Source organism: Callithrix jacchus, chromosome 11, assembly GCF_049354715.1.
Source record: "Callithrix jacchus isolate 240 chromosome 11, calJac240_pri, whole genome shotgun sequence".
Lineage (NCBI taxonomy): Eukaryota > Metazoa > Chordata > Mammalia > Primates > Cebidae > Callithrix > Callithrix jacchus.
Genome location: NC_133512.1, coordinates 17,171,971 through 17,189,260, shown reverse-complemented (window position 1 = coordinate 17,189,260; position 17,290 = coordinate 17,171,971). Strand labels below are relative to the sequence as shown.

At 47.6% G+C, this 17,290-nt stretch overlaps 1 protein-coding gene across 6 annotated transcripts in view; it reads right to left on the bottom strand.

Moving 5' to 3' along the window:
- VWC2 (von Willebrand factor C domain containing 2) overlaps positions 1-12,341 on the bottom strand; it is a 149,870-nt gene extending 137,529 nt beyond the window's left edge. For 4 of the 6 annotated variants that reach the window (XR_004727852.3, XR_001913087.4, XM_002751411.7 and 1 more), the window contains exons 1-2: positions 11,893-12,341; positions 9,894-10,692 (exon numbers count right to left, since the gene is read on the bottom strand). Coding sequence is in view for 2 of the 6 variants with exons in the window: in XM_002751411.7 (XP_002751457.1) it covers positions 9,894-10,589 (696 nt within the window). In the remaining 4 variants the exon portion in view is untranslated. Of the gene's footprint in view, positions 1-5,964; positions 6,125-9,893; positions 10,693-11,892 lie in introns of all 6 variants that reach the window. The other 2 variants (XR_013523691.1, XR_013523690.1) reach the window with 1 other exon arrangement.
- Between the last annotated feature and the right edge of the window lie 4,949 nt (positions 12,342-17,290).

The following is a 17,290-nucleotide window of genomic DNA, read 5'->3' as shown; positions in this document are numbered from 1 at the left end:
AGGGCAGTAGGGAGGGAATATCACTTCCAAGCATTCTGACCTTCATTACAGGAAAGGAAGGAAAAATTGTCCACGGCTGAGTCGAGCTTGGTAGTGAGCAGTTATGGCCAGCTGGTGTACCTTTGAAGTGTTCACCAACTGGATGATTTGGCCTAAAGCTGAGCTGGTTCCCAGTACCTGTTTTCTAAAAATATTTAAAGAGCTTCTGCACAGTAAAAGTATCTATCAACAGAGTAAACAGACAATCTACAGAATGGGAGAAAATATCTGCAAACTATGCATCCAACAAAGGTCCACCATCTATATGGAATTTAAACAAATCAACAAGCAAAAACCAAATAACTCTATTAAAAAGTGGGCAAGAGACATGAACAGACACTTCTCAAAGTTAGACATACAAGTGACCAACAAGCATATGATAACATGCTCAACACCACTGATCATCAGAGAAAGGCAAATCATAATCATAATGAGATACCATCTCATACCAGTCAGAATGGCTATCATTAAAAGGTCACAAAATAACAGATGCTGGTGAGGCTACAGAGAAAAGGGAGCAGTAACACACTGTTGGAGGAATGTAAATTAGTTCAGCCCCTGCAGAAAGTAGTTGGAGATTCCTCAAAGAACTTAAATCAGAGCTACAACTTTACCCAGCAATCCCATTCCTGGGTATGTACCCAAAGGAAAATAAATCATTCTACCAAAATGACACATGCAGTCCTATGTTTACTACAGCACTATTCACAACAGCAAAGACATGGAATCAACTTAGGTGCCCATCAATAGTGGATTGACTAAAGAAAATGTGGTACATATACACCGTGGAATACTACATAGTCATAAAAATATAATGAAATCATGTCCTTTGCAGCAACATGGATGCAGTTCGATGCCATTACCTTAGGTGAATTAATGCGGGAACAGAAAATCAAATACCACGTTTTCATTCATAAGTGGAAGCTAAACATTGAGCGCTCATGTACACAAAGATGGGAACAATAGACACAAGACTATGAGGGGGCAAGGGAGGTGCACAAGGGTGAAAAAGCTATGTTCTTGTGTACTATGTTCTGTAACAGAGTGATGTGATCATCCTTACCTCAAACCTCAGCATCACACAATATACCCAGGTAACAAACCCCTTGCAATGGTCTCCTAGGGGAAGGCAGGCAATGTTGCCCCCAACAAAGCATCACTGGTCTACAGATTAGTAAACAGTAAGTTTTATCCACTCCTTCTTGATTCTTTGACTATGCTTCTGGGATCATTTTCCTTCTTCCTAAATTTCATCCTTTAGACTCCATTTTTTTTTTTTTTTTTTTGAGATGGAGTTTCGCTCTTGTTACTCAGGCTAAAGTGCAATGGTGCGATCTTGGCTCACGGCAACCTCTGCCTCCTGGGTTCAGGCAATTCTCCTGCCTTAGCCTCCTGAGTAGCTGGGATTACAGGCACGCGCCACCATGCCCAGCTAATTTTTTGTATTTTTAGTAGAGACGGGGTTTCACCATGTTGACCAGGATGGTCTCGGTCTCTTGACCTCGTGATCCACCTGCCTCAGCCTCCCAAAGTGCTGGGATTACAGGCATGAGCCACTGCACCCGGCCATGTCCTTTCAAAAATAGATGTAGAATGTAGAATGATAGACCATGGAGACTTAGAGGGGGGTCAGGTATGGGGAGGGAGTAGATAATGAGAGATGACTTAATGGACACAGTGTACATCAGTCCAGCGATAACCACACTAGGAGCTCTTCCTTTGCCACTACGCAGTGTATCCCTGTAACAAAATTACACTCTCACCCCATCAATTTATACAAATAAGAATTTTCTTTTAAAAGTGCATGTTTTATATGATACCCAGGATTTCAGGGATTTTGTAGAAGGTGAGTTGTTAGGCTGTTCTCCATATTCCCAGGAAAGGAAAAGGAAGGAGTAGTTCATGTTTAAAGCACCATCACTTCTACTATACTTGCGTACTTGTACAGAGCCACCTGGCATTTTAATTTTTTCCTTCCTTCCTTCCTTCCCTCCTTCCTCTTCCCTCCTTCCCTCCTTCCCTCCCTCCTTCCCTCCCTCCCTCCTTCCCTCCTTCCCTCCCTCCTTCCCTCCCTCCTTCCCTCCTTCCCTCCTTCCCTCCTTCCCTCCTTCCCTCCTTCCTTCCTTTTTGAGACAGGGTCTCACTATGTTGCACAGGCTGGTCTTAAACTCCTGAGCTCAAGGGCTCAAGTGATCCTCCCACCTTGGCCTCCCAAACTGCTGGGATTACAGGCATGAGCCACTGTGCCCAGCCATGGAGTTTTAATTTTTCCATCTCTTTGCTTTTTTACAGGCCTAAGCCTTCTGAGAGAACTCACAGAGCCCTCGGCAGAGGCCTGACATCATCCTTTTCCACAGATTTGAAAGGCAGTCTATGTCCTGGCCGCACCCCAGTGCCCGACAGAAATAGAATGAGAAGTACAATCCAGCTGGCAGGATTTCAGCCTTGGAACAGACAGGCAGCAAGAAGGATTTCCAGCTACATGGTCAGAAAAGTACCATGAAGGATGGTTATAGGGCAGGTAGGCCTGGGTGGGAAACCACATCCTTCACACAAACTCACAGTGGTTACATTTAATACAAACTCTTTTCTTTTCCCTAGAACATCCGGCCCAGGATTCCCCTGTCATTTAAAAACAAGCCATCAACAACAATGGAGTCTAGTAATAATAATAGAGTGGCTTCTCACTGTGTTCCCTTGACCCCCAACCCAAGCTCTCACAGTGCCTCACACACCACAGTACTGCTGCCTGTCTCCTGGAGGGGGCGATTTGCTTCCATCATATCTCCAGGATCCAGCCCGGGGCCTAGCACACATGTTGTCTGAAATATTTTGAAATAAATATAAGAATAACTTTTCCATTAGAACTTATCAGATTCATAGATACCATCTGAGGAGGTAATGCTTTATGGAAAAACAGCTCCACAGAGTCAGTCCCTAATGATTGGAGGGTCTACAAAAGTCCTCCTACAGATCAGAATCTGGACCAGGGCGTGGCCACCTCCGCCTGAGCTGCACACTTCACAGAACTTGTCTAAACAACCACATCAACTTTATTCAGAGCTTTACAGGTTCAAATCGCTTTCACATACATCTTATTTACTTCTTATAATGGGAGAGAAATGCAGACGACTATCCACTTTTTTTCCTTTCTTTTTTACTTTTTAAGATGGGGTCTCACACCATTGTCCAGGATGGAATGCAGTGGCCCAAGCATGACTCACTGTAGCCTCAAATTCTTGGGCTTAAGCCATCCTCCTGCCTCAGCCTCTCAAGTAAGGTGAGCAAAACATGTCTGTCCTTTTTTTTTTTTTTTTTCCAATTTGTTTTGTTGTAGAGATGGGTCCTCGCTATGTTGTCTAGGCTGGTCTTGAACTCCTGGACTTAAGTGATCTTCCCGCTTCAGTCTCCCAAAGTGCTGGGATTACAGGCATGAGTCACCACACTAGGCTTCATCATCCTTTTTTTTTTTTAACCACTAGAAAAGAAAGCTCTGAAAGTTGTCCAGGGAAGCACTGGATAAAACAGAACCCGGTTCTCATTGCCGTGTTCAGGTGATAAGTTTCCAGAAGCTGATTCTCCACCAAAACTGAACAGGGAAGGACTGGAGAGCATGAGACCTACTTTCCTAAACCTCCTTCCAATATCAACTGGCTGTATGATTTTGAAGGGGGCACTGACTTTTCGCTGCCAGTGAACAAGAGGCTTTTGAAAGTCCTGTATTTACAGGAGCATGGCTGAATTGCACATCTGCCGAGTGGGGGTGTGGTCAGCTTGAAAGCAAATGCCTCCCAAAGGAGCAGCCCTGCCCAGCTTTGGCAGATGGCTGCCATCTGGGAATCGTTTCATTTTTGTAAGAATTAGGCAATCTGTGAATTTATATGAACCTCTCACTTGTCAAATATTGGTACTAGTAAACAAATGTTTTATATGCTGTGAGCCAAATAGAATACCTCCTAGAACGAGATCTTGCTCTTGGGACACCTGTTGCCCCACATGGATCTGGTCCCACCTGCCTCTTGGGATCTAATCTTCTTTTCATTGCCCCCTGTACTCATTCCCCTTTGCCTTCAGGGAATCCCGGCACCTGCTTTAATTCTCATTATGATTCAAGACTTCATACTTTGAAGGGCAAGACATTTATTTTGTCCATCAGATGGCTGAGTCAAATATGACATAAATCCATGTAAATAGATGCTTAGCCAAGTGGATCAAGCGTGTGTTGGACATACATGTGGGCAAGGCACTCTGGGCCTGTGTAACTTTTCCTTTTTCCAACTACCCGAAATGTTCTCCACCACACACAAAATGCCACTTCACCATATGGTCATGAAGACACTATGCACGACTTTCAGAGTCCAACACGGTAGAATTCAAATCCTGTCTTCACCGTTTAGTAACTCTTTGACCTTGATTAAATAACTTAATTTTTTTGGACCTTACTTTTCTCTCCTTTAAAATAAAGACAATACCACCAACTCATTAGTCTGTTGTGTAAATAACTCCAGAAAAGCCAATGCATAAAAAATATGGGCACTAGATCAATATTGATTCCCTTCTGCCCATTGTAAAAGGGCAAATGTTATGGTGCTAATTCCCTCATAGGTACACATCCGATATTGTGTGGAGCATGCAAATGAGCAGTTTTTAAAGCTGTGTTTCTCCCACCTGAGTTAGGTACACATCTGAAGAGTCTAGATATGGCATATGGACTTCCTCTTTAAAAAAAAAAAAACTGAGAAGTCTAGAATTTACAAAATCTCACTCAGAAACAAAACAACCTCAGGGACAGCAACAGTACATGCATTAGCCTCACTTACAGAAAAGAACACAGATTGACTCATTTTACTTAGTGAAGGTGGATAATAAAAGCATTGTTTTCAGTTAAGTAGCATCAGCCAAAATAATATAAATACCATTAGACTGAAAAGTACAAATAATCATGGGTTTCTCTTTACTGGCACTTTCTCACAATTGCAATAGAGATCTATTTAGATGGAGGTTTTGATTCCAAATTTCATGTTAGAATTTTTTTAATTGATAATAACCTAGAAATACGATTTTGCAGTGGAGTTAATGGCAAGTCAGATGTGGAAGCAGTCAGAGAGAATTTGGTTTAACTCAGTGGTCCCAAATCGTGTTACCTCCAAGTACCCTTTCCTGTTCTCTCTCTCTCAACAGTTCTCACGCTTTGAAAGACAGTCTAGTAAGCTTTATTTATTAATAATTCATCTTCCCTTTTTCTTCAAAGACTTATACAATTGCCAATCAGAGTTCCTGATTGGACTATGATAACCAGTGTTGACACACTGGGCTGATATCAATCCTACCAAAAGCAAAGAAATGCGGAGTTTTAGTTATCCTGTATAGCCCTATTTCAGAGTCACAAAAATCCTATTAGGTTCTATAAAACATGAAATAAGCTTGAAGACTCCCCTTTCCACCATCACAATCCTCCAGGGGAACCAAGATTCCCATGATGAAAACAACTTGCTGATCAAAATAGAATGATTTTTTAAATTAACACATTTCAAATGTGATTTGCTTCTGAACAAATCACGTGGTCACTGAGGTAAAATTTACATCTGCTCAGTGTAGCCCCTCTCCCTACCCTTAGCCACCTTCTAGTTTTCTGTGATACAAGGATCCATTCCGATAAATAAAAGAACTCCTAAAGTGACGCTCAGAATGGAATGGATGCAGAATCAGAATGGTCAATATGAGCCCCTCAGTTAATGTTCATTGGTATACTCCCTCTGTGCCTTCTTTATAAGCACTGCTTTCCCATGATGCATGCTGATGCATCCTCACACACCCCACTGTTACTACCTTGTTAGGCCTGTTTTATGAAATCAATTCTGGCCATGGACAGTATGTTCTGGGCTAAACTGTGTGCTTCTACAATTCAAATTTTGAAGTTCTTACCCCAGTAGCTCAGAATAGGACTGGAGACGGGATCTTTAAAGAGGTAACAAAGTTAAAATGAGGTCATTAGAGCAGGCCCCAATCCAATATGAGAAGAGGAAAGGTGGACACAGTCAGATGCAGAGGGAACACCATGAGAAAACCAGGAGAAGATGGATATCTGCAAGGCAAGGAGAGAAGCCTCAGATGAAATAAGCCCTGCTGACACCTTGATCTTGGACTTCCAGATCACTTGGAAATCTGGAAGTCTGGAAATTTGGACTTGCAGATTGATTCCAAGACAATAAATTACTGTTTAAACTACCGGGTCTCTGGTACTTTGCCTGGCAGCCCTAGCAGACTAATATACTGTAGGAAGCAGAAAACAGTTGAAAATATCATTCATTTACTAAAATAAATATATAAATATACAAATAACCCAATAGACAAGCTTCTTTATTCAAAGTTGGATCCCTGCTGGTATAAGTTAAAGAAAAAAAGACAGTTGGTATAATTTGAGAGGCAGTGGAGAACATTCTACTATTAACTATGTTTTTATTTGGATGTACAAATTAAATTACAACCATCCCCGAAGGAATGAACACATTACTCTCATTATTATTAGCAGCTTAATGGTATTTTGTGGAATCAGTGAGATCTTTCACCAGTGTCTAGCTGAGATCAAAGAGGCTGTAAGGAGTGGAAGTTTTAATGAGGTAAAAGAGTACAGAGAGAAGGGACAAAACAGGTTTGGAATATACAGAAAACTGAGTAGAGAAGGCAGCAAGAAAACATGCCCAACGAAAGAGAAGCCTATGAAGACAGGGAGAAAACAGCACTCCTGATGGAGCCAAATGCCTTGCACAGGCTCTGGGGTTAACCTACTGCTCAAAGAGGGTCCAGCCTCCATCAACAACTAGTAACTTTCTCTTTCTTTTACCCGCTGCCCCCACCCCGCCCCTGCCGTCTGTCTCTTTCTCTCTGGAAACAGAGAATAGACTGTTAAAGGACCTATGCATCTTACAGGGACTGAGGCCCAAGTAATGTCACTTTCACTTCCTTCCTTGCTAAAGTAAACAGTGTTCCAGGCATGACCCGACTGTACCACAATCTCCATTTGAATTACATTTTCTTCAGAGAAGTGCAAAGCACTTCAGACAGAAATGCTTTCCTTTTTCATCTGCTATGTACTTTGTGCTATGCAAACTGCAGACTACAATTTATCTCTCTGTGAAACCCAGAATACCCAGAGCAGGCATGTTAACAATTTCTGTGCCCTCAGCATCATGACACATCTCCATTACTGCAACCGACGAACCCTGTGGACTCACAACTAACCCTAAACCATTCTACATTAATCTTTTCAACACTCTCCAAAAAAGCATTCCTTTCTTTTTTGTACATTGATGGAAACAAAAATGGAGACAATAAATGGCTTGCAGAAGGCCACAATAGATGAGGGGAATGCCTAGAAATGTTGCTGATACTAACTGAAATGGGCAAACATGATAGAACACTATAAAATCTTTATGTAGTTGACATACTGTAGGAACAGGCATATAATTAAAAATGTGTAACAACTTTGCAACATTCAAGTATGTGTCCATCTCAGCATCTGGTAATTAGTGATGAAAGTTTAGAATGAAATGTCATTTGAAGATGGAGGATGCACTTAATACTCCAAAAATAGCTTTACTGGTATTTTAATTCTTCCTAAGATTGTAATCTTTCCAATTTCCCTTTTGTTAGTATCATCTCCCATGCACAGAGTTTGAAAACACATTTGACCTATCGACTACCAAACAGGTAGCCACAAGGAATTAAATAAGAGATCCTTCTACATAGACAAAAGCAGCTTCATGGCTGCTAGCACTTAGCATGAGTTATTAAGAAAGAAGTTTGAATTCTTCCCTCTACCTGTGATCTCACATAGATAAATGGACAATGTAAACTATTTGGGCTTTCTAGATCAAAGCGCTACTAATTCCTCAGTTTATCTCTTAGGACAATTCTAACAAATTACTATGGAACTATAAACAATGCAAACAACGAAAGCAATTAATTAAAAACCAACTGCATTTTTTCGTATGTTTGTTGGCCTCAAATGCAATAAAAAAAAAAAACAAAAAAAAACAACTGCTTATCTTTGACTTTAGAAGAGCCGATGGTGTTGCCAATTCAAAACTTAAGCGAATTGTTCCAATGGGCCCAGGTCGATAACCCTGCTCCAGGCCAAAATGGAAGGTCCCTCCTCTGGGCTCTTGTGGCACCCACAGGTTCCTTTATCTGGACACATCTGCCTGTGCACTTTTGTATTGCATGCAAAACATCTGGCAAGATATCTGCCAGACCCACCACTCCCACCCTCCCACGGTAGGCAGGCAGCATTTTGAGGAAGCATTCTGATTTAGTTAATTTTGTATGGCCTGGGCCTGGTTCAAATGAGTTTCCACAATTCATATTTTGAAGTTCTCAATTGTTTGTCTCCCAAGGGAGGAAGTCAAATGTGAGTACTTAGGCAATGTATGCCTGGAGCTATATTCTGCTATGGGAGCCTAGAGAAAGCTGGCCCCTTATCTTACAGATAAGAGAAAAGAAAGAAAGAGGGGCATGTTTTTTGTTCCAGTCCTGCAGCTGATTAGTGGTAAAGCCAGAATAGAAAACTATGTGTCCTGACCCTTTCCATACTTTGTACACTATATATAGGTCTGTTCTTCCTGGCTTTGTATTTCTATAACACTTGATAATTCATTGCCACAAGTCATTAACTACATGGCCTTCACATCCTGGGATTTAGCAGATCTCCCAGGCTAATTCCAGGAGAGGTATTCCAGCAGAGTTGCTCCCTACCTGTTTCCCAAGCTTTGCTCTAGGGGCTACGCGTTCCAAGGCGCCCTCTACAGGTGGGAAAAGGACAGCTGTGGCCTGGCAAGTCAATCGGCCAAGTCCAGGCAGGCCATAGGTTGAGCCTACCTTCAGGTGTTTGGAATAACTGAACATCTGTGCAGGTCTCTCTCAGGCCCCTAGCCCATGGGCAGGGATTTTACCTGGAGCTTGTGCGTGCATGCTGGGCAGCACCTCCACCCAAACCAAAGTTTTAGTGGAGTACAAGGGTTAAAATCCTGAACTATGGAGTAGAACTTCTTAGTTTGACATATGAATCTGCTTCTTAACAGCTGCTCTGCCTTCAGCACATTATTTAAATATTCTATGTCTGTTTCATCTTCTCCATAAAATGGAGACAATGGATAATAATCCACTCCTTGGCATGGCATAAGATTTAACTGATGTACATGAAAAGCAGCAGGATCCTGACACACAGTAGACACTGGAGAGATGGCTGGTGCCATTAACACTGCTACTCATCTAAAGCAAAACAATTTTTAACCAATAACTGAACTTGTTGGTTTCACCATCCGCTATGATTTGACACCCAATAAACAAATATTTTCTTTTTCTTTAATTTTTAGAACATTTGCATGATACCGTAAACACATAATCTAGGGAAATGGCTTACTTATATGAAGTCTCCCTTAATTAGCTATCAGCTGAAGAATATATCCCAAATGGCATCGTAAATTACCCTGTGTTTGAAAACAGGTTGAGCATTTCACCGACAACATTCCCAAATTAGGAGCAGTACATTAATGTTGAAAGTCCCTCTGATACCTGCTGGGACCCTTCCCTTCAGTGCCATGGGTTTCATCCTCATGAAGGAAGCCCTTTTAAAGTGAACACCGAAGGAATCCCTAAGGATTGGCCACAATGCTCGTGGAAGGATTACCTCTATCCTGAAAAAGAGAGGTCATGTCAAAAGGGTGTGAACACAGCGCTCTCCACCTCTGAGGACCAGAGAGCACCTCTTCTTCCAAGTGGGGGACCACAGAACCAAAGCTGTTACACCCCTTCCTGGAATGTGCAAAGTCGCCCAGCGGGCGTTCGCCTCTTACCACGAACTCCTCCAAAGTCTGATAAGTCTTGCCCCGGAACTCGCAGTAGTTCTTCCTCTCCTTGCACTGCGGGCAGCACTGGCTCGTGTCGACGTGGATGCAGCGCGGGTGCAGCCTCGGGCACTCGGGCTGAGCGCACAGCGGCCCCTCCTCGGTGCACAGGCACGGGCAGGCCGAGGGGCCCGGCGCGAACTTCTCCCCGATCGCGTACACGAAGCCGCTCTCGTCCACGCAGCCCTTGCCGCGGTAGTCCGGGTACACGTACTCCTCGGGTGGCTCGGGCGTGGGCGCGAGTTCCGGGCCGATTGCGTCCTGGGCGGCTGCGGCCAGGGCTTCCCCCTGAGGGGTGTCCCCACGGGGCCGAGCCTGCAGGTCCCCGGCCTTGGCGCCCCCGCCCTGGGAGACCCAGGCCTGCTTCAGCTTGCTCCACGGCTCCCGGCCGGCGAGCCCACGGCCGCTCTTACTCTTCCAGTCCCGGCCGCTGCCGCCCTCGTCCCTCGCCGGGCGCCCGAGCTCGTTCACCCTCCCCGGGCCGTCCCGAGAGGCGTGCTCGCGCTTCTCCTGGCCCGGCTGCTCTGGTGCCTGGGCCAGCTTCTCCAGCGGGATGCTCGGACTGCACAGAGCCACCATCAGGCAGCAGGTGACCAGGAGGGAACTGGAGAGCGCGCCAACTGCCATCGCAGTGGAGCTGGGCATCCCCTACCACGTCCCGGCGGGCGGGCGGGCGGGGAGCGCGGCCGAGGGGCGAGTCGCATTCACAGCCCGGGGGCGCGCCGCCGCCAGCCCGGAGCCGCCGTCCCTGCGGAGAGAACAGCAGCACAACTGAGCCCCGCGGCCCGCGCGCGCCCCGGCCCGCAGCGGCCCCCACCCGGGATCCGGCATCGCTCTAGATTAACGAGCTGGGCGACGGGGGCGGGGGCAGCATGCCCAGCGTCGGTGCACGGCCGGGGTTCTTAGACATCACACATTGTAGAACGATACATTGCAAGCAAAATCCAAGAACGACACCGGTCGGCGTGTTTCTGATGTAGCCGTGATTAGTGTTGGAGATGGCCAAGGGGGGCTTGCGGGGCTCAGGGAACGCAGCTAGCCGCCCCCCCCCCCCGCAAAGCCCTGCTGGGAACCACGTACTTCAGGCACCCAGGGTGTCCCTCCCTAGGTCCTGGCCACGTTTCCCGAAGGTTATTAAATGGAGAATTCCGCAGTGGAGTTAGAGATAGACGAATGTACAGGAAGATAAGAGGGAAACTCTTTCTCATTTGCTCTAGGGGTTTGTGCTGGGAAAAACGGGGGAGGTCAAACAAAGATTCTTCTAGGACTCCACGATTCATTTCTAACAACTTCTTAAAAGCCTTCAGTCCCGGGAGCAGACGCCCCTTCCCCGCTTTCTAAGCCCCGCTGCAGGAAAGGATGCCCTCGGCCCCTTCCCAGACCGCGGGATCGGGATTCCCGAAGCTTCAGCTCCTCCGCCGGCCCGCCCCTCCGAGCCTCGGGAGCCAGGTCGCCGGCGGCGGTGCTCAGACTTGTAACGTCCTGGCTGCGGAGCAGAAGCTCCCGGGCAGCACCAAGGTGTGCAGTGCGGGAAGCTGGGGCTTCGGGGCGCAGAGTTGGGGGCGAGACCCTCCCCGCCAGCCTTTCTGGATTCCAAAGTTTCTGCCGCCCAAAGGGGCCGGGAGAGCTCCAGACGCCGCAGGAGGTCGGCAATCCAGCCTCTCTGCCTCACTCCCCTAACGCTCCCACTTTGCGCACTCCGGTGCGTCTGTCCCCTCCCCCTCAGCCCTCCTCCCAGAGGGCTACGGACGTGCCCGGCCCTGCTCACCCCCTGCCGGGTCCCCGTCGACCTCAACTGTGAGCGAAGCGCCCCTGTTCACAAACTTGGCCGGGGGAGGGGGTTCCTCCGGAGCAGCTGAGCTACTGAACAGAGCAGGGGCGCGTCCGGCCGCGCAGAGACCCCCAGCATGCACCCCCAGCCCTGAAGACCGGAGCCCAACCTACATACATGAGCGCAGGGCGCGAGCCGGATGCCGGGCTCGCGGCGGGCGCAGAGGTAGCAGCGGCGGGCGCGGACCCGGGTTGCCAGCGCCCATCCTGGGCCGGCTGGGACCCGCGCGGGGCGGACAGCGGAGAGCCCAGCCCCACCTGCGCGCTCCGCCCGGCGCGCGCACCGGGCTAGGGAGTCTCCGAGGACTCGCTCATCGCTCTGCCAGCTGCCCGTGGTCGCGGCCCCAACTCGCGTCAGTGCCCGCGTCGCCCTCAGCCGCTCATCCTCCGGCCTCTTCCCCGCTTCTTCGCCACCCAGGGCGCCCCGGGGGCCACCCTGGTCCCGCCTTGCTTCTCTCTGGGGGCGGGCTCAGGGATTTCTCCAGACCCGGCGGTCGGAATGTCTGGGCAGCAGCTGCGCGTTGGAGGGAAAGGAGAAGCCCGGAGCGCGGCCGGCGCGCGAGTGGCACCGAGGGCGGCATGGGAGTCAGCGCGCCCGCCTCCCGCCTCCCGCCTCCCGCCTCCCCCTGCCGCAGCCGCCTCCCGCCCGGCTCGCGCTCGGCTCCCTCCTCTGCTGCCCCCGCTCGGGAGGCGCCGCCACGGCCCGCGCTGCCCCGGAGAGGCCCTTCCGCTACACCCTCTCCCTTCGCTGCGCCCGACCCACCTGTCAGTCGCCCGCGCGGCCGTGTCCCCAGCCGCAGACCCTGCCCGGATGCCATTCTCCCGGCGTGTCACTCACTTTGCGCTGGACATTTCATCTTGGCTTTTTTTCTTTTCTTTAATTTCTCCCTTCCTAATTGGCCCCCTCTGGCTTTCCTCTCTGTGGACAGCTTGGTTCAGCTACTGATTCGAAGGCCATGTCAGTTTAGCAGACTATTGAGAATGTTTCGTCCTTGCATTCAGAAACCCAGAGCCATGGACGTCTGCGAGTAAGAAACGTAGAAATCTCCAGCGCGAACTTTCTGAATGTCTGCCAGTCTCTCTCCACTCCCATCTTTCTCTTCTTGCCTGCTCTCTACTACAAATCAAAACGTTTCCCAACTTTGCTAGACTCCTCAACTCTTAAGCAGAGGCCTGGTTATTTTTACTCTTTGATCTTGTGTAAAGGAGAGAAAGTTAATAGTACCTATTCAAATTAATCCCTGAAATAGAATTTTCATGGAAATGGCCATCCCCAGGGCAGTGGTTCCCACTCATTACATTTTAGAATCCTGGAAATGCTCAGATGGTAAACACATAACCTTCCCTGCAATTTCAGGCGCTCTGCCTGTTGGGAACTGGGGAGGCTGGCTTGGGACAAAGTAGTTCCTCTAACTTTTATAAAACACCATGAATTCCCGTCCTTTGTAGGGGCATAGATGACTCCGGAAACCATCATTCTCAGCAAAGTGACACAGAACAGAAAATCAGACTCCTGATGTTCTCACTCATAGGCCGGTATTGAACAAAGAGAAAGTGTGGACATAGGGAGGAGAGCATCACATCCTGGGGTCTGTTGGGGGGGCTAGGGGAGGGACAGCCGGAGGAGGAGGGGTGAGGAGAAATGCCAGGTATAGGTGATGGGGGGATGGAGGCAGCAAACCACCTTGCCATGTGTACCTATGCAACAGTCCTGCATGATCTGCACATGTATCCCAGAACCTAAAGTACGATTAAAAAACAAAAAACGACGGACAAACAAAGCTTATCTGAGGTGCTAGGAAGGCCTCCTTGAAAGCGATACATCCGCTTCAGTCTCCAGAGGAGCTGGGTGTACAGGACACCATATAAGGCTAATACATTTTTAAAATTATTTTTTGTGGAGATGGTGGGGGAGGGGTCATCCTTTGTTGCCCAAGCTGGTTTTGAACTCCTGGCCTCAAATCCCAGCCTCTCAAAGTGTTGGGATTACAGGTGTGAGCGATCATGCCCAGCCCTTTATCAGACCACACTTGGCTGTGGCTGCAGCAGCCTGCCTCCCCACCTGCCTCTCATTACATGCTCTAATCAATCATGACTTCTGTGTCTTTAAGGTGCTTCTAATCCAAATATCACACCTTTCTCAGCACCACCAAAATGAAAACATGGCTCAAGGTGTGACCACATATAACGTGCAAAATGAGTCCTTAGTATTATAAAAGCAAGTGCTTTTATAGCATGGATTAGGCTACAGTTTTTGTGATTTGACTTGTTAGCTAATTCTGTTCTTCTCGTTAAATATTCTGTTTGTTTTGTTGTGCCAACAGCACTCTCATGTGGTTACAATGGGGTAGCCCCAAGCACGTGACTAATAAGAACAAAACAGTAATAGTATGTGTCCAAAATTCTAACTGAAAAAACGATTGGGGGCTCAACTGAGGGAATAATGACGTCTCTTTATCCATCCCACCTCAATCACGGGTCTCTTTGAATCAGAAACTTCTTGTCCCCACCAGCTGGTTCCAGTAGAGAGTCATGAATATGAGATAGCCAAACTTGCAAGAAGAGGCCAGACAAAACTGAGGATGATTTAAGTGACCACATGTCCAAATGGCTTTGTTCCATCAGATATTCTCAGACATAGTGTTATAGGACCCATAGAATGAGGGAGGTAAGCAGTTTCCCAGGAATTGCTGTCCTTTGTGAAGAAGAAAAATACCCATGCAGCTTGATGAGCTGAGTGATTGGAGAAAATCTAGGGGACTTTGCAGGCATTGAAGGAATATACAGTGTTTTTATTGCCAGTGCAGTGAATTGTGATTCACTTTTCTTCTTTCCTTCCTTTCTTCTTTCTTTCTTCCTGCCCTTTGCCCTCCTTCCCTCCCTCCTCCATCTCTCTCTCCTTTCCTTTTCCTCTTTCTCTCCCTCCTTTCTTTCCTCTTTTTTCACACACACACCCCCACACATCTTCTACTTTTCTTTATTCCCTTCCTCCTCTTTCCTTTCTTCCTTTCCACTTGTTTTCCTTTCCCTTGCTTTCCTTTCCCTTCTTTTCCTTTCCCTCTTTTCCCTTCCCTTCCCTTCTCCTTTCCTGTTCCCTTCCCTCCTCTCCCTGCTCCTCTTCCTTCCCCTCCTCTGCCTTTCCTTTCCCTTTTCTTTACCTCCTCTTTCTCTTGTTTCCCTTCCCCCTCTCTTTTCCCTTCCCTTTTGCCTTTGCCTTCCTCTTTCCTTTCCTTTTTTCCAGGCTGCAGAGTGCAAAGCAGCCGCAGAAAGATCTCTGGTCAGGGAGTGAGGTGACACTGTGTCATCCAAGTTCCACCAGGGGCCAGTTTTGCAACCTTGATCAAGTCACTCATTGTTACAGGCTCTTTGTTTTCTCACCTTTAAAAGGAAAAGGAGAGGTTCTCTGAATGAAGATGAAGCCCAAAGCACTCTAGGAATCCAGCACATTTCTGCCTCCATGCCCTGTTTTAACTGAGTTTGTTGCTTCCATTTACCTCCTGTGTGCAAGAGTTAAGTTCATCTGCTGAGGTAGTCTTATTTAGACGCCAGTCTAAGAGTCTGAGCTTGGCTGCAGGGCCAATCCTGAGCACTGCAGAGCAAGTGGATTCCAGGCAGGATTCTAGGCCAGTCACCTTCCCTGTCCCTTTTGGTAGAATTAATCTTACCTTTGTTTTCTCCCCAGAGCATGGTTTATGTCTCTTGTACAACCCTCATAACAGTCAACTTTTTCATAGCTCCAGATAATTTGTACCCACCTCTGAAATGGCAGCTTATTAAAGGGCAGTGGCTACGCTTTAGTCATCCTTCTATGCTTAGAGCTAATAGGACCAAGTGAGGAGAGAAGGAGAAAAGGAGGGAAGGAAGCAGCAATAGAATGAGGGAAGGAAAGAAGGAGGGAGAGAGCGAGAGGAGAAAGGAAAGGAAAGTGATTCGGAGGGAGGGATAGTAGAAGAGGAAGGGAGGGAAGAAGGGAGAGAGGAAAGAAGGAAAGAGGGAAGAGAGGAAGCAAGAATGGGAGGAAGTAAAGAAAGAATAAGGGAATGAGGGATGGAGGGAGGTAGAGGGAATGGAGGGGAGGAGAGGGAAAGAAGAAGGATGAAGGAAAGGGGAAAACATAGGAAGGAAGGAAAGAAAGAATGAAGGAAGAGTAAAAGAGAGAAAAGGGAGGAATGGAGTGAGGGCAGGAGAAAAAGAATTGAGGAAGAGAGGAAGGAAGAGAAAGTAAGAAGAGGGGGAGGAAGGGAGGAAGAGCGAGAGGGAAGAAGAAAGGGAAAAGAAAGAAGGAAGGATAAAGACTGATGAACAAAGGATTGAAGAAAGGGAAGAAGGAAGGAAGGAGGGAAAGAAGGAGGATGGAAGAGGGAGGGAGGGAAGGAAGGAAAGCCAAAACTAGGGGAAATTCGCTTATTATTTATACAATGTTAGGCAAGTTTACAACCACCTCTTTCAATTCCTTACAGTACTACTAGTTTTAGGGACCATTACTGTTTTCCATTTTGCCTGTGGAAAACCATGCCTGAAAGAGGTTAGACTTGACTAAGCTTACCCAGCTAATAAGGCAAGAGCCTGGTTGACAGCAACACCTGTGATTGCACTCCCAGGGTCCTGTCCCAGAAAACCCCCACTGCTGTCTCCTCCAGGTGGGCTGTGGGTCAATGACTTACTATTCTGGGCTAACTGGCTCTCCCCAGTTTCTCTATCCAGCCAGAACTGCAGGACTCAAGCACTGGGCTTTACATTTGTAGTGGCAGAGAAGCAACAGGTTATGCCAGGACCAGAGTGGGCAGTAGGGGCCTTGGGGACAGTCCTGAGAGGCCGCTACATCATCACTTTCCCAGGCCAGGCCCTCCTTTAACAGGGACTCATGTTTGCCAACAAATGAGAGAACACATTAACACATGCATGGCTGAGAAAGGATCTCTGGATGGACATTTTCTCAGACTCAGAGGAGGAAGTAGTCAAGGAGCAGGTTCCCCTGGGAGGAAGCACGAAAGAGAAGATGCCCTGGGAGGAGAGGCTCCTCAGGGGGCCCATTTGCAAGTGAAGTAGAAGAGAGGCAAGGAGCTTAGGTCTGCCCATAAGGTCATCTGCTGCAACTGCGGTGCCAGCTGTTTGTGATTTGAAAGTAGAAAAGAGACTGTGTGGAATAAAACATAAACGAAGTTAGGATGACTGCAGACCTGACCGGGAAACCAAGAAGGCCTTAATGGAACGCAGATTCAGTGAGGGAACAAGCACCTTGCACATTTGCTCTATGGGGAGAGCTGCTTGTGATGCAGAGGCGAGCCAGCTTCACAGGTGAGGTGGAGAGAACTGACAGACTGCTGGCACGCCTCACCTTTTCGGGTGAGGAGACATGTGGCTGCCCTGGGGAAGGAGGGCCTCCTGGGAAGTCCTGTTCCAGGCACACCAGCTACAGCAGTGCCTGCAGAAAACACAAAGGGCTCCCCACTCCTGCTCATGCAGTCACTCCTCCCGCTGACTGCAGATTGCATTAGCCCACAGAGAAGAGTTTT